Source organism: Chiloscyllium plagiosum, chromosome 14, assembly GCF_004010195.1.
Source record: "Chiloscyllium plagiosum isolate BGI_BamShark_2017 chromosome 14, ASM401019v2, whole genome shotgun sequence".
NCBI classification, from domain to species: domain Eukaryota; kingdom Metazoa; phylum Chordata; class Chondrichthyes; order Orectolobiformes; family Hemiscylliidae; genus Chiloscyllium; species Chiloscyllium plagiosum.
Window position 1 is genome coordinate 43,706,497 of NC_057723.1, and position 14,645 is coordinate 43,721,141.

Genomic DNA, 14,645 nt, shown 5'->3' on the forward strand with positions numbered 1-14,645 from the left:
TCAGTTACAGAGTGATGCTACTGCACTGGGGAGGCCTGTAACTTCTCTCCAGTGCAGGACGGGACTGCCAGTAAAAGTCAGGTTCTCTGTTGTCCTCAGCATTTCTACTTGGCTCCTTCCAGGTCTTTATACAGGCCATCTGCAGTACCAGCTAATTTATTATGTAATCACCTACCAAACAGAGTGTTAATATGTCAGTTAGCATAACCAGCTCTTGTAGTACCATTCCAATAGGATGGAATTCTGTTACAAGGAACTTAGAGAACAAAATAGGCCATCTAGCCCTAATGGTCTATGTTATTTAATATGGCCAGCTGAGAAGAGGGAATCAGCTCTCCTCTTTTTTTTAAAGCCCTTTCAGTCAGTCTCAACAATTTTCTTCAGCACACAGTTATCACTGTAGTGTTTGTAACAAGGTCAGATGGAGAAAATTTTGCAAGGTCTATCTCAGGTTGCTATTTATCTAGATGACACCCTGATAGCAGACAAAACTGATACGGAGCTCTTAAAGAATTTGGGTATAGTCCTAAGACATTTTTCCTAGGCAAATGTATGCCTAAGAAGGGAACAGCATGTGTTCCAGGCACTCAAAGAGTCATACTTAGGCTACAGGGTCAATAAGACTGGGGTACACTCATTGGAAGATAAAATGAGGGCAATCAAAGGTGTCCCAGTCCCCATGTCTGTCCAGGAGCTTTGGTAATTTCTGGGTCTGGTAAACTATTACAGAAGCACAACCTGGCATCTATCCTGGCATCATTGCACCAACTCCTACAGAAGGGTCAGCCTTGGAATTGGTCTCATAGACAGGCCCAAGCTTTTGATGAAGTATCATCCTCTAATGAGTTGGCACACTTTGATTCCTGGAAAGATCTGATATTGACATGCGATGCCTCCCCGTAAGGCATCAAGGTGGTATTGGTTCATTCGTGGCCCTGAAGAGGAATGCCAATGGCATCCAGGACTTTAGCTAATGCAGAGCATAAGACCATAAGACATAGGAGCGGAAGTAAGGCCATTCGGCCCATCGAGTCCACTCCGCCATTCAATCATGGCTGATGGGCATTTCAACTCCATTTATGTCTTCAAGGCAGAAATTGATAAATTCTTGATGTCACAAGGAATTAAGGGCTACGGGGAGAATTCGGTTAAGTGGAGTTGAAATGCCCATCAGCCATGATTGAATGGCGGAGTGGACTCGATGGGCCGAATGGCCTTACTTCCGCTCCTATGTCTTATGGTCTTATAGGTGTTGAGAAAAAAAGTCAGCATTTGCAACCGAAGTTAGAATGGCGAGATGATAATCTCATTGAGGAGTGGCTCCTATGTCTTATGGTCTTATAGGTGTTGAGAAAAAAAGTCAGCATTTGCAACCGAAGTTAGAATGGCGAGATGATAATCTCACTTGAGGAGTGGACAAAGGCTGATTTGGAATGCATTAGTATCTATATGCAGTTTAATGTTTTCCCACATTCCAGAGAAAATCGGGGTGGTGATAGTTCAAAACATGGAAGTCAGAGTAGGTATCTGATCACTTCAGCTTGCTTTTTGCTTCTCCGGGCCTACATCTTGGTTCCCAACATCTGAGACATACTCCATGGGAAGTGACTGCCTGCACCCCTGGTCATAGAGATTGCTATCACCACACCTTAACCTGATCACCTCCTCATGGCACATCTTCAACCACATTAGAATACAGCTCTCCACTTCAATGATGCACTTTGAAGTGCACCCCAATACCTTTCATTGTAATGCTTCTGCCAGGTCACTTTGCACACAGGGACAAATACTCATCTTATGTTTCAGAGCAGGGTGTGCTTTCGGACCCTTCACTTGCTTTTATACTGTTCACTTACTTAGCACTTACCTGGATGCCTATACAATCTCAGCCTTGCTTTGACTTGCCTTTCTGAGCTTTACTGTCTCCTTCAGAACTTAAAGCTCATGCCTTTCCATTTCGTGTAGATACAAGGTCAGTCAGCTTGTCATGGTTATCAGCAATGATGAGTCAACAGGGCAGAAATGTTACAGTAAAGCACCATGCTACATTAGTGTCACTCTGATAATATGTGCCAAAAACCTACCTGCAAGAACGTGCTGCATATGCTTCAATCACATAGCTCTTTCTCAAAGTGGAAGGGTAGTAGTCCTTAGCCAAAAAGCATAATCTAATTTGCCAGTTAGGACAGAAATGAGAACAAATTTGGAGGAAGCCAGGGAAAGTAAGTTGAGGGAAGCATCCAATCTTATTCCAGAGCCTAGGGCACAGTCAGTCAGCTGTATCGGGCAGTCACGCTCAGGGATTCTGCATCACCATACATCAAGGACTGGGCCCTGATTGTCCTGCAAATCCAGTGCAACCAGTCAGGGGATTTTCCTGAAGTCAGTGAGGGAGCTACACAGAGGATCATACAGGGATCTGGTCACTTTCAGTTAGGCTTGTCTTTCCAAGTCAGACCATGGTCAGTCTGTTCAATGAAATTTAAGGGTCATTATCAGGGGGCCAACACTAAAAAGGTTAAATCTGGGGAAGTCAACTATAGGGATTGAAGGCCAACATGCTGGGCTCCAGAAGGGTTGATAATCATGAAGGGAACCCACTCAAGCTATAAGGCTGGAAGAGGAGGACATGGTTATTATGGGAGAGGGGTTAGCAAAGTTCACAACAAGGGTTTACATTCAATGGTGTAGTGTGATGGTTGGCATAGCTACGTTCGGGACTCAGGGCGCAATGTTGGTAGATAAAGTCTTACATGAAAGCGTTGGATGGGAACATATTGAAGCTCAGTATTAATGGGCTCCTTAATTTAATAAGACTTGTGAACAGAAATAAGTGAGCCATTTAAGCCATGGGTCTACTCTGCCATAACATCATTTTCCTTCTTAACTTCATAACCCTTGATGCCCTTACTAATTAGCAAACTATCAAAGCTTTGAATAAGCTTAACAACCAGGCCTCCACAATCCTCTGTAAAAGATTCCACAGCTTTACTACCCTGTGAGACAAGAAACTCTTGTCCTAACTGAAATTCTTCTTTAGATTATGCTCTCTGGTCCTAGACTCTGTCACAAGAGGAAATAACCTCTGCATCTACCCTGTCAAGCCTCATGAGAACTTTTAATAGTTCAAGGTGTTCTAATCTCATTCTTCTAAATTCCAATTGACTCAACCTCACATAAGAAATTTCGTCCACCCCTAGCCTCAATACAGTGAACCTTTTCTGGATTGCTCTCAATGCCAGCATATTTTCCATTAGACATGGTGAGGAAACGTGATCACTATATTCCAGGTGTAGATTGACTAGTGCCTTGTATAGTTTTAGCAAGACTTACCGATTTGTATTCCCCAATTTCTTTGCAATAAAGACTAACTTCCATTTGCCATCCCTATTTCCTGCTGAACTTGGATGCTAGTTTTGTGCGATTTACACATGACGATCTCCAAACACCTTTGTGCTGCAGTTTTCTACAGTCGTTCTCATTTTTAATAGTGTTCGCTTCCTGTGTTCTTCTTGCCAAAGTGCACGACCTGATATTTCCCCACTTTATAGCGCATCCGTCAATTCTTTGTCTACTCACGCAACCTGTGTGTAAGTGCTGACAGTTCATCTTGTTAAGAACCTTTCCTTTTCCTGATACTGTATCTCACACTCAGGTCATTGAAAGCACGGTCAACAGATCTCACCACAGCAGGTGTTAGTGTCACTGTTGCTCCAGTGCTACAAAGGTGCAGAGAAATCAAGGAGCAATAGATGCACCAGCAAGCCCAGGGAGCATCAGTAACCTCCAGCAGCCTCCACATGATGAAGTCTCAGCTGAAGGTTCCTTCAGGATGTTGTGGAGGTACAGGTCTACTGTCCTCCATTCCATTTCCTTCAGATGAATTGCTGTTAAAGTCAGGATGACTTCATAGACGTTCGCTGATGCCTGGAGTAGGAATTCTAATAAAGGGATAGTAGCCATTATATCTCAGTTGCCTTCAAGGGACAGCTATGCTACACATTAGAACAGCAGATTGCTTTCTAAGATTTACAGAGGAATTGTGAGATCTCTCGATCCTCAACACACAAATATCTACGCTGTCATGGATGTAGTTTGGGCCAGATCACACCATTTCACCTCATTTCCCACTTGATAAGTTCTGCACACCAGACTATTAGTTTTACTAATGCAGCTCCCTTCCCCCAACTGCAGGGGGCTACTGACTGTATGCACATTGAGTTGAGAGTACCATATCATAATGCAGCTCACTTTATCAACAGAAAAGGTTTCCATACCATCAATATTCAAGTCACCTGCGATCACAATTACCTCATCTTAGAATTCTTCAGTAGTTGTTGATTCTGTCACATACCCATGACTGAGGCAAAACATAGATAAAATGCAGCCCATTCTTCCAACAAGACCATGTTGGTGCAGCAATAGGTCTGTGCAAGATGCTTTGATTGGTCTGGGCATGCCTTTCAGTAAAATCCAGGCAGAATGTGCTACATAACCCTAGAACGTTGTGCTCAGCATGCCTAGAGTCGAGAAAAAGAGAATGTGATAGATTCTGAAGATTAGTACAGCAATGGCATTCCATTGAAGAGGAAGATAAAGACATTATGCAGGAGGAACATTATCTTCTGTAAGATTAAACACTCCGGCATTAGGTACAACAACCCAACATGGTCTTAATGAACACCTGGTTCCAATAGATTTGAGCTGGGTGCATCATTCCCTGATTTTATAACAGTTGTTGCTGAAAACTCAAATGATTCGCAGCAGCAAACACAGCTTTGCTTGGGAGTTTTTTTTTCCCTTTGATTTTACTGTTGTTCAATGAAAGTTAATATTTTTGACCATTTGAAGGTTTTCCAATATGTCATGCTTCCATAAAGATCAATGACAAGTCGTTATGCTATGCCGGGTGTTACAAAAAACTGTAGCACTCTCTTGGACAGCTACCTAATGTGATATGGCATTAAGGTTAGTTACCCTGTGTAGCTTGATTCTTCCAGCTGCAGTTGCAATGACAGTCGATCTGACAGGTGATGATATGAAGTAGCAATACATTTCGGAATGTGAGTTCTGTTTCCAAATAAGTGCCACCTTTGCCAACTGTATAACTCAGAAGATTTTAAATTTGATTCTCCTCCCACAGTGTATGCAGTGAAGAGCAGTTCTTGACCTGGTGCATGGCTGGGCTTTAAATATGGCACTGGCGCCAGAACTCCCAAAAGGCCCTGCCAGTGCCAAATATTTCTGTTGGCAGTGAGTGCACAATAGTGCTAATGGGGTTCCATAGAGTATGGTGCATTAGATAATAAGGTGAGCTGCAGAGAATAGTGAAAAGCTCCATAAATATAAGAATATAAGAATATAAGAACTAGAAGTAGGAGTAGGCCTTCTGGCCTTCAAAGTTGAAACTGACGTTTTTTGGTCAACTTCAGCCCTCTGTTGCCTCTGTTTTTGAAAAGCAATGGCTTAGAAATTCAAGGGGTCTGCATTTGTTTCACAGTCATGAAGAATGTGTATTCTTTGTTGGCATGTTCAAGGACATTCTCATAAGGTAGTGCACTTCTTGACATATTGGTACTGGTATCAAAAGAGGCTTCAAGGACCAACATATGAATCTGATTTCAGTAACTATTGCATGTTTGATACCAAATGTGTTTTGTCTCGATGAACCCTGCATTGGGTAAGCTCTTCAATAAAATCTGGTTCTAGGTTTTTGCCCAACTAGTGTGCCTCTTCAACATCGTAGACAATTGTACATTCTGATCCCAAACAGAGAACTACCATTTTCACTTGGATGCATGAGGCCTTGAGATTCACACATACACAGTTCCGAAGGCACTTGACTATTTGTACAGTCTGCTATCTGCAGTTAATTTCCATTTTGGTAATCTGGTTACATCAAATACACAGTACATTGAACAGACCAATTTAGGATTCTTTTGAATAGCCAGGGTAGCTCTTTGCAGAGCCGATTTACCGCTATGAAATGATCTCTGGAACCTTAGGTATTGGGCTCAGTAGTCAGTTGAGAATGTGGGTTGAGCATCCTTTTGGTGGAAACTTATATACCTTTAATGAAGGGAGGAGTTTCACTTGTTAATTATAGAAATGATTGTGAGCAAAAAGTGCATCAACCGTTTAAAATGTCAAGCCTATAGAAAAGTTGTCAAGAATTGTCACAATAATCATGATCTCATGAGAAGTGTTGAATCTTCAAAAGGCATTTCAACCAAAACCTGCTGAGAAGTGTGAAATCTGTCAAGGTCGTCAAGATGTGTCAAAGCTTTCAAGCACTGTCAGCATCTGTCAAGAAGTGTAAAACCTGTCAAGAATTGTCAAAGCTGTCAAATCTCAAATTTACCAAGATCTGTCAGGACCTTTCAGGAAGGGAAAAGCTGTCATGACCTGGCAATAGATGCTTTTATTAGGCTGAGCACTTTTTCAATATAGTTTGCAATATAAAACTTTAATTAGTAGAAGGTATTCTTCTCTGAGTGCATTGGTACTTAAGGATACTAGTTGCATTGACATGGTAGAGGAAGGGGAAAAATTGTGGATGTTAATAGGCACTGGCGAATGAGCAGCAAGGGGATATATGTGTAGTTGGGCATAGGGATGAGTAGTTGGACATAGGATGGCATGGATGGAGTGGGGGAATGCATGACGGAAAGCGGGATATGAGGCATGAGGGATGGAGAAATATTTTATATTTTGTTCTTGCCTTTTAAGTTTTGGACATAGTGCTGGATCCCCAAGGCAGGCATTTCACCCATTCCATCTCAGCAATTTCAAAGTTGCCTGATCCAACTTACAATTCGTACCATCACTCCCAATCTGACGATGTAGAATGCAGGCAGCCATCTTTAAAGGTCGAGTTTCCCCCATTCCATGCACCCAACCAGGAACAAAACCAGGCCCAAGTTTCCGTGCTGCCTCAGAGGGGTCCTTGAAGGGAGCATTATAGGAGTCAGTGAGTGAAATATCGAAATTTTATGCTTACTCAGAGGCACAATTACAGCTGAATGAAGTAGATAAACATCAATGACATTTAATCAGCACACCATGGTGTAGAGTTCTGGGCAGTGGATTCTGATATACTAAAATATTATTTGGAACCATCCTCCAAATAATTAAGTCACCATCTGGTACATTTTACAATTTGTAATTACCTGAAGATTTGTCTCCAAGAGTTCATTTAAATCACAAAGATGATGCTGATTTTCATTAATTTGTGTTATTTTTTTTCTAGGAACAGGAGGAGACATTCCTATTAATACTTTGGCAGTTCGCTTGTTGATGGGATTTTGGTGGCTTTTTGTTTTTATAATCATCTCGACATACACTGCAAACTTAACAGCCATCTTGACCAACAATCGAATTGAAAACCCTATTCGGTAAAACATTATTTTTCTTCTGTCAAAGTGTAAATAACTTTGCGGTACATTTTTGAAATGCTGCCAGTCAAAATGCAATTCATTAAAATATTTGTTATCGGAAGGCACACTGCATTAAATTGAATATTTTCAATATGACCTAATTGGGCAGAATTTAATTGTAGTTTGTCATTATCAGTGGGTGACCCAGAATTGTGCGCCACTTCTAATTATTTCCAGTCCAATTAGAAATAAAATTTAAAGTACTGGAAGGTGTGTGATTGTGTGGCTGAGATGTTTTTCATTGGTGAAAACCACAGTTTGTCAACAATGCTGCAGCTTCAAGCAGTATACAGAAGTTCCTCTGGGTGAAACAGGGTGGCTCTGCATCATCACCAAAATTTTCTTACCGATTCCATTGTCATTGACATAAGACATATTAAGGTCACAAAGCCAGCATGGATGGCCTTTAAATTTAAACCAGACTCCCTTCACAACTGACTCAGCCTTCCTGGTCTCTCGCCTCCATGCAAGCTGTCAGTTTTCTGCTCACCTCCCTTGTTTTGCAGAGTGTTTTACAGAGTGCTGAGCTCACAGAGTTGTACAAAGCTATTTGGTGCATGCCACCTTTGCAAGAATGCCATCCCATTCTCGTGTTCCATGGAGAATACTTTGAAGGATGGCCGAATTTGAAAATATTTCACCTGAGTTAACTATTTATAGCATCTGAATGTGTTACAAGTGAGAACCAGACGACAGTGTGAGGCCCAAACTAACACAGATGCACCATGGTTTTGATATCTACATCTCAACCCAGTGTTGGCAGGTGAACATATGGCTCCCTTTTAATTTAATTACTCTGTATGCCATGTTTCCTGTTTATATAAGCTTCACAAAATTCACTCATTCTGGCTAATTGGTTGTGCTCAGCCAACATACTTCCCACCTGGTGGTGAAGGGTAAAATACCTTAACCACAGACATTGCCATCCAAGATTTTCAACGCTCCCCCCAGGTTCCTCATATGGCACCTCTTAGATCCATTTGCAGGATACTGAGGAAGTACAGACCTCTATTGCGGGGCAGAACAGCACTCAGCATTGAAAGGCTGCTGCAAGGAGACTTTGTCTACAGGGGAAGGTACCCAGCTCACTCATGGCTGGTCATTTGCTCATTTAGCATCTACCTGCATTTTTGTAGCATCCACACTTTGCCATGCCATGCCTTGAGGCTGTCAGTAGTGTTGATTTGACATGCTCCTTTGCATAGGTATAGACCAGAGTGCTTGTCCTTCTTGTTAGCAAAGATCTGTCTGGTGTGGGGGCAGGGCATCTTACTGCATCTAGTACACCAAGATATCAATCTAACATCTATGGAGTTTAATTCAGATGAATGCGAGGTGCTGCGTTTTGGGAAAAAAAATCTTAGCAGGACTTATACACTTAATGGTAAGGTCCTGGGGAGTGTTGCTGAACAAAGAGACCTTGGAGTGCAGGTTCATAGCTCCTTGAAAGTGGAGTCGCAGGTAGATAGGATAGTGAAGAAGACATTTGGTAAGCTTTCTTTTATTGGCCAGAGTATTGAGTACAGGAGTTGGGAGGTCATGTTGCGGCTGTACAGGACATTGGTTAGGCCACTGTTGGAATATTGCAAACAATTGTAGTCTCCTTCCTATCGGAAAGATGTTGTGAAAGTTGAAAGGGTTCAGAAAAGATTTACAAGGATGTAGCCAGGGTTGGAGGATTTGAGCTATAGGGAGAGGCTGAACAATTCACACAGAGGGTGGTACGTGTATGGAATGAGCTGCCAGAGGAAGTGGTGGAGGCTGGTGCAATTGCAACATTTAAGAGGCATTTGGATGGGTATACGAATAGGAAGAGTTTGAATGGACATTGGCCGGGTGCTGGCAGGTGGGACTAGATTGGATTGGGATGTCTGGTCGGCATGGACAGATTGGACCGAAGGATCTGTTTCCATGCTGTACATCTCTATGACTCTATGACTCTATTTGAGACATTTTACTGAGTTAATCAACTAAATGGCCATGGCAGGGAGTAGATTATCTGGCACGTAAGCATTACAATGGACTTTACTGAATTCAACAAGTTTCATTGTTGATGCAGATCTGAGATGGGAAGGTCTTGGAGCACAGCAGGCAGTTCCTTTTTGATGTTATATGTTGATCACTGAGCCAACACCTTCACCAAGTTAATGCAGATATTGAGGCTGAAGCTGAATGAATAACGGAAACAAAGCCCCCATTATCAGGTTGTCACACTGTATGGAGGAGTGTGTGCGGCATTCATCTGCAGGAAACTCCACCACTGACTCTTCTGGGACCTAAGAACCCATTTTACTTGAGTCAGAGTGTACCCCACATCAACCTGGCGTGCTGTGCTCTGCACCATTTAAACAGGTAATGAGGCTAAGTGATAGATCCTGAGCTACTAGGAGAAGGGGAGCAATCTTCCAAGGAAAAGGATGAGGATCCTGGGGAGGAGAAAGCTGTCCGCGTATGTGACGGAGCTCAGCTGCATTAGGCGCAAGAGGCATACAGAACATGACTCACATCCAGTTCCAATAAATGATAGCTAGGTGCAACAGACCATCATGAAATGTAAATTGTCATCGATCATGATGACAGCATTTGGTTTGCAATGTGGGGGCGAGCTGCAGCCTCTATTCATTTTGTTTATGTTCACTTTTGCTGACTGCAAATAAAAACTCATACTGGTAATTGTCCGATTGCTTGCCTGTGTGTGACATTGCTTAAAAATGTGTTGCTGGAAAAGCGCACCTCTCTCACTGCACCCCCAGGTCCATCTCCTCTGCCCTGAAGCTCTTCAGCCACGTCCTCAAACAGACTCGCTAACCACAGCCACATCTCCTTCCTCAGCACCTGCCTACGCAACCGACTGACCCCGCATGGACTCCGGACTACATTGTAAAAACAATGACTGCAGATGCTGGAAACTAGATTCTGGATCAGTGGTGCTGGAAGAGCACAGCAATTCAGGCAGCATCCGAGGACAGGCAAAATCTCAATGGTGCCTGTCCTCGGATGCTGCCTGAATTGCTGTGCTCTTCCAGCACCACTGATCCAGAATCCGGACTACATTCTCCAGCATCTGCAGCCCTCACTTTCTCCTGTGTGTGACATTCCCCTACTGGACAATGACAAGATGTAGGTGTACAATGGACACTGGGGACAGAATAGCAGTTAACTAGAAAGGGCGTTTACACAAGATGTAGCAAAAAACAGGTATACTGTGCAGCATGGCGGTTAAGCAGTGAATAGGGTGTGAAAATGGTGTTGTAAGTGCAAACATGCGCCATTCTTGCTGGCTATGTGAGGCTTTATGGCTACTGTGTCATGAAGTTGTGGTGAGGGGCAACATTGGGTTTACCAAAACTTGTCCAGGTGCACATGGCCTTTCAAAAATGGCACAGAAACCAGGGATGCTGGTCTTCAGGTGGATATCCAGTGAGTGGTAAACTCTTCTGGCAATGGTGCATGTTAAGATAGAGCTAGAATTGAGCAAGAGGGGTGTCTTAATGGCAAGGTAAATAATGAGGTGAGATTGGTAAGACATGATAAAACATCTCGCTAGGCCACACAGCGAGAAACCCTCCAAAAACGGAACTAAACTGACACTTAAATATAAAGGATGATAGGCTGAATCTTGTATGTTTATATTGAAGAGTGGAATTCTATTTTATAGACAGATCCTTGAAAATGATCTGCATAAATTACAACACTATAGAATAAATTTATTTCTTTTTTGTTTATTCAATTATGTTAATGTTAGTTGTCATAATGTCTCTGGCATTCAAGTCTTATGGTTGAATGGAAACATTGGACCCATTGCTGTAACCCAGTGTTTTAAAAAATTCTCAAGGTCTATGTTAATGTTAGTTGTCATAATGTCTCTGGCATTCAAGTCTTATGGTTGAATGGAAACATTGGACCCATTGCTGTAACCCAGATGCCTTTTGTTGTTATTAAAAACAATTCCCCCTATTTTCATTGCAATATAATTCATGTCATTGAGCTTTAAAGACCTTGGATGAGTTGGAATGTAGTTAGTAAAAGAGCAAAGATTTCTGGAAATCTAAGATACAACCAGGAATTTCTGGAAATGCTTAGACGTTCTGGAACCATCTGTGAAGAAAGAAATATAGAAGGATAATTGACCTGAAACATCAACTCTCTTTCTCTCTTTCCAGCTGCTCCTAGACTCCTAACTATGGTAGTTAACATTTCTAACTCTGGCTCCATTTTCACTCTTCTCAATTTGTATCTAATTCCACTTGGGAGATAAATGACAGAATATTCTAGGGACTTGAATGCAATTGACAATGGTGACAGATGTGATAGAATCACGTGAGACATCTAACAAAGACACTGTACACTCAGGGACATACATCCAGCCCATGACTGGACCAGCCTTCATCTCCAAGCTGGTTATTCCTGCCTTGCATTGCCTTTTTGCACCTTGACCAGCAATGCTGTGAGCCAGAGGTACCAGGCTCACAGCATTGCTGGTATGCCTGTATCAACTAGCAAAGACACAAAGCCAGGAAGCTTGTCATTCCTATCAGCAGTCCTCAGTCAAGTTGAATGAAATGTTTTTTGCTCTGGACTTCCCAACATCGTAAGTTAAGGGCAACCTCTGATATCAGTCCATGGACACAGTCAGTAAGCCAAATGGAGCAGTCAAGATCTGGATCCTCTCTTCATAAGGAGTAAGGAGCGAAATGCAAGCAGTCCATCACCTACCTTGACTCTTTCTGCTCTGATGTAGGCTATTTTCCTTCTGTAACGAGAGGAAAGTAGAAATTAAGGGAGATTAAAGTGAGCGGCACAACTACTTCTTTTGGTGCAGTTAGGGAGGTGTGCCAAGAGAGAATAGGCAGCACAGTACGCCTGCAGGGTTAGAGGTATTGGGTCTTGGGATGGGTGATAGCAAGTGAGGGAAGAATTTGCAGGCAGTAGTAAAATTGATAGAGTTTAAGACTTGGTGGGAAGTGTGTACTGTAACACAGTTAGAGTCAGTGTGCGGTATCAGAGAGAAAATGGTGGCACTTAGGCTGGTAGAGTAGATTGGGTCATTGACCTTCTCCCTACATTGCTGGGCATTCTTCCAGGTGGCTGAGGTAGCACTGATCTGGGTGTTAATCTCAGACTGTGCTGGCGTGGTCTGGTGTTGAGGCCTCCTTTTCTGGTCCTGGAGAAAGAGAATATTCTGCTTCTGCACCAACCCATCTAACAAGGCTTCCAAGTCTTTGCCTCCAAAGTATGCTGCCAATTTTCCCTTGCCTGCCATGTGTGAGACAAATGTCAAGAACCATGCACAACATTTTTGGACTAACAGTGCTTTGTCCATGTGCTGGTCCCAAGGATGCCGATCTGTTCTGGGATATCCTTGCAGTGACAATTTGTTCCTAATGCAGTGAGTATTGTAATTGGACTAAAATCAGATAAAAGGGCATTATAGAGGTGGAGTTGACACTTAAAAAGGCTGTTTGGGAAGATACAGTGACAGAACTTGCTGAGCATCACTGAGAAACATTCCATGAGCCAAGTCAATCCCAAATGAACACTCTGTACTCATCAAATGAATACTGTTTTTTTTTTGGATATTTCACCTTATTTTAAAGAGTTTATTCATGATAATGCAAAATTACACATCAGATATGCAGTTGAGCAGATAGAAATCATTGCTTTACAATGTCAAGTATGAATTTATTAGACTTTACTTTGTGACATAATGAATTGTACATTCCAGTTCCAGAGTGCGCATTGTTTGCAGCATGTACTGATGTACAGTCACTCATTTGCAAGTGAAAAAGCTACTGGAAAACTGAGACAGTCTCAATTTATCCAACAGCAATATAGTTTCAGCCAGGTTTCTGCAGAGGAAGAAAGAATGTGTTCACAGCCCTTTGTGGTGAATAATGGAATCCTCTCACTTCCCACACATGGATGTGAGGGTTATTACTTCATTGTATTTAATACTGAGCCGCTGCACAACAGAATAAAATTATATTTGGTATTTAATTAAGAAACAGTTTTGTAAATATCACTGAAGATCATTTGTGCGCAAAGAAGAAATATCTCCAGTTTACCATTTCCTTGTTATTTTGAAATTGATCGGTTACAGAAGGAAGAAAACACAGGGATGACAGCATTAAAATATTCAGAAACATTAATAAAAGCACCAAAATACTAATAAATTGTGGTAAATCACATATCAGGACATGCACACAATCCCAGTCCATGTCTTTGCATAAAAGCGAGTGTTGATCATCACAATTCATCTTTATCTATCCTTATTTACCATTTTTGATCGCATTGTCCTTTACTTTTAACCTGCTTTTGTTTCTTTCAACAGTACTTCATGCAACCCTTTTCTTCTGGGTATTTTGTTTTCAGATATGCCTCAGGTTCATATGTCATCATCTTCAGTTTCATCTTCAAGCTGCATGTTTGGCCCATTATATTCTTTATTTTTAAATGTATGTGATATTGAACAAAAGAATAATATGTCTTCACTTCTTTCTCAAATTCCTGTCAACTTCACCACAGAATAAATTAATATTTCATCAGTCATCCAATTTGTAATGGGTAAAGAACCTTTTTGTGAATATTCCTGTTGAACTAATTAGTAACTGTCGCACGTTTATGTTCCCTAATTCTGGTCCTGCCTGAAGTGAAATTATCTTCCTCTACATCTAAACTCTCATAACCTTTCATAATCTTAAAGGCCTAATACTACTGTTGCTCCCTGTTTAGAAAAGAGAAATCTAACCTTTGAACTGTCCTGATATGTATTATTCTATAATATTTTACATTAATCTTCAATTGAGTATACCCTCTATGCTATTGTGTGGCACGATCACTATGTGGAATAAATAGATTTCAAACAGATCTCACAATCAGAAGTTGACACCTATGAGACAATTTAGGCCATTATGATCAGCAGAATTGTACTCAGATAAAATCAGTAAACTCGTGGCCCAGTATATTTTCCCGTGTATTCGTCAGCTGAAGAATGAAGTATAACTGAATAAAGAGTACAGAAATGCATTCCAGGAGCAGAGCAGGGGAGACTTAAAAATGAGAACTCAACCTGATGAAGCTATAATAGAAGTACTGTTGTGACAAACAATAAAGGCAGCATGTGACAAACAGAGCTAAGCTATCCCACAACCAGTGGATCAGGATCACACTTTGCAATCCTGATACATCTGGTCATGTACAATAGGGGAC

General features: G+C 41.7%; 1 protein-coding gene across 6 annotated transcripts in view; it reads left to right on the forward strand.

Annotated features, from left to right (window-relative positions):
• The window catches only part of LOC122556682 (glutamate receptor ionotropic, delta-2-like), a 538,289-nt gene that overhangs the window by 425,367 nt on the left and 98,277 nt on the right, over nucleotides 1-14,645 (forward strand). For all 6 annotated transcript variants that reach the window (XM_043703714.1, XM_043703716.1, XM_043703715.1 and 3 more), the window contains one exon: nucleotides 7,250-7,394. In XM_043703714.1, the coding sequence (XP_043559649.1) occupies nucleotides 7,250-7,394 (145 nt within the window). The remainder of the gene's footprint in view (nucleotides 1-7,249; nucleotides 7,395-14,645) is intronic.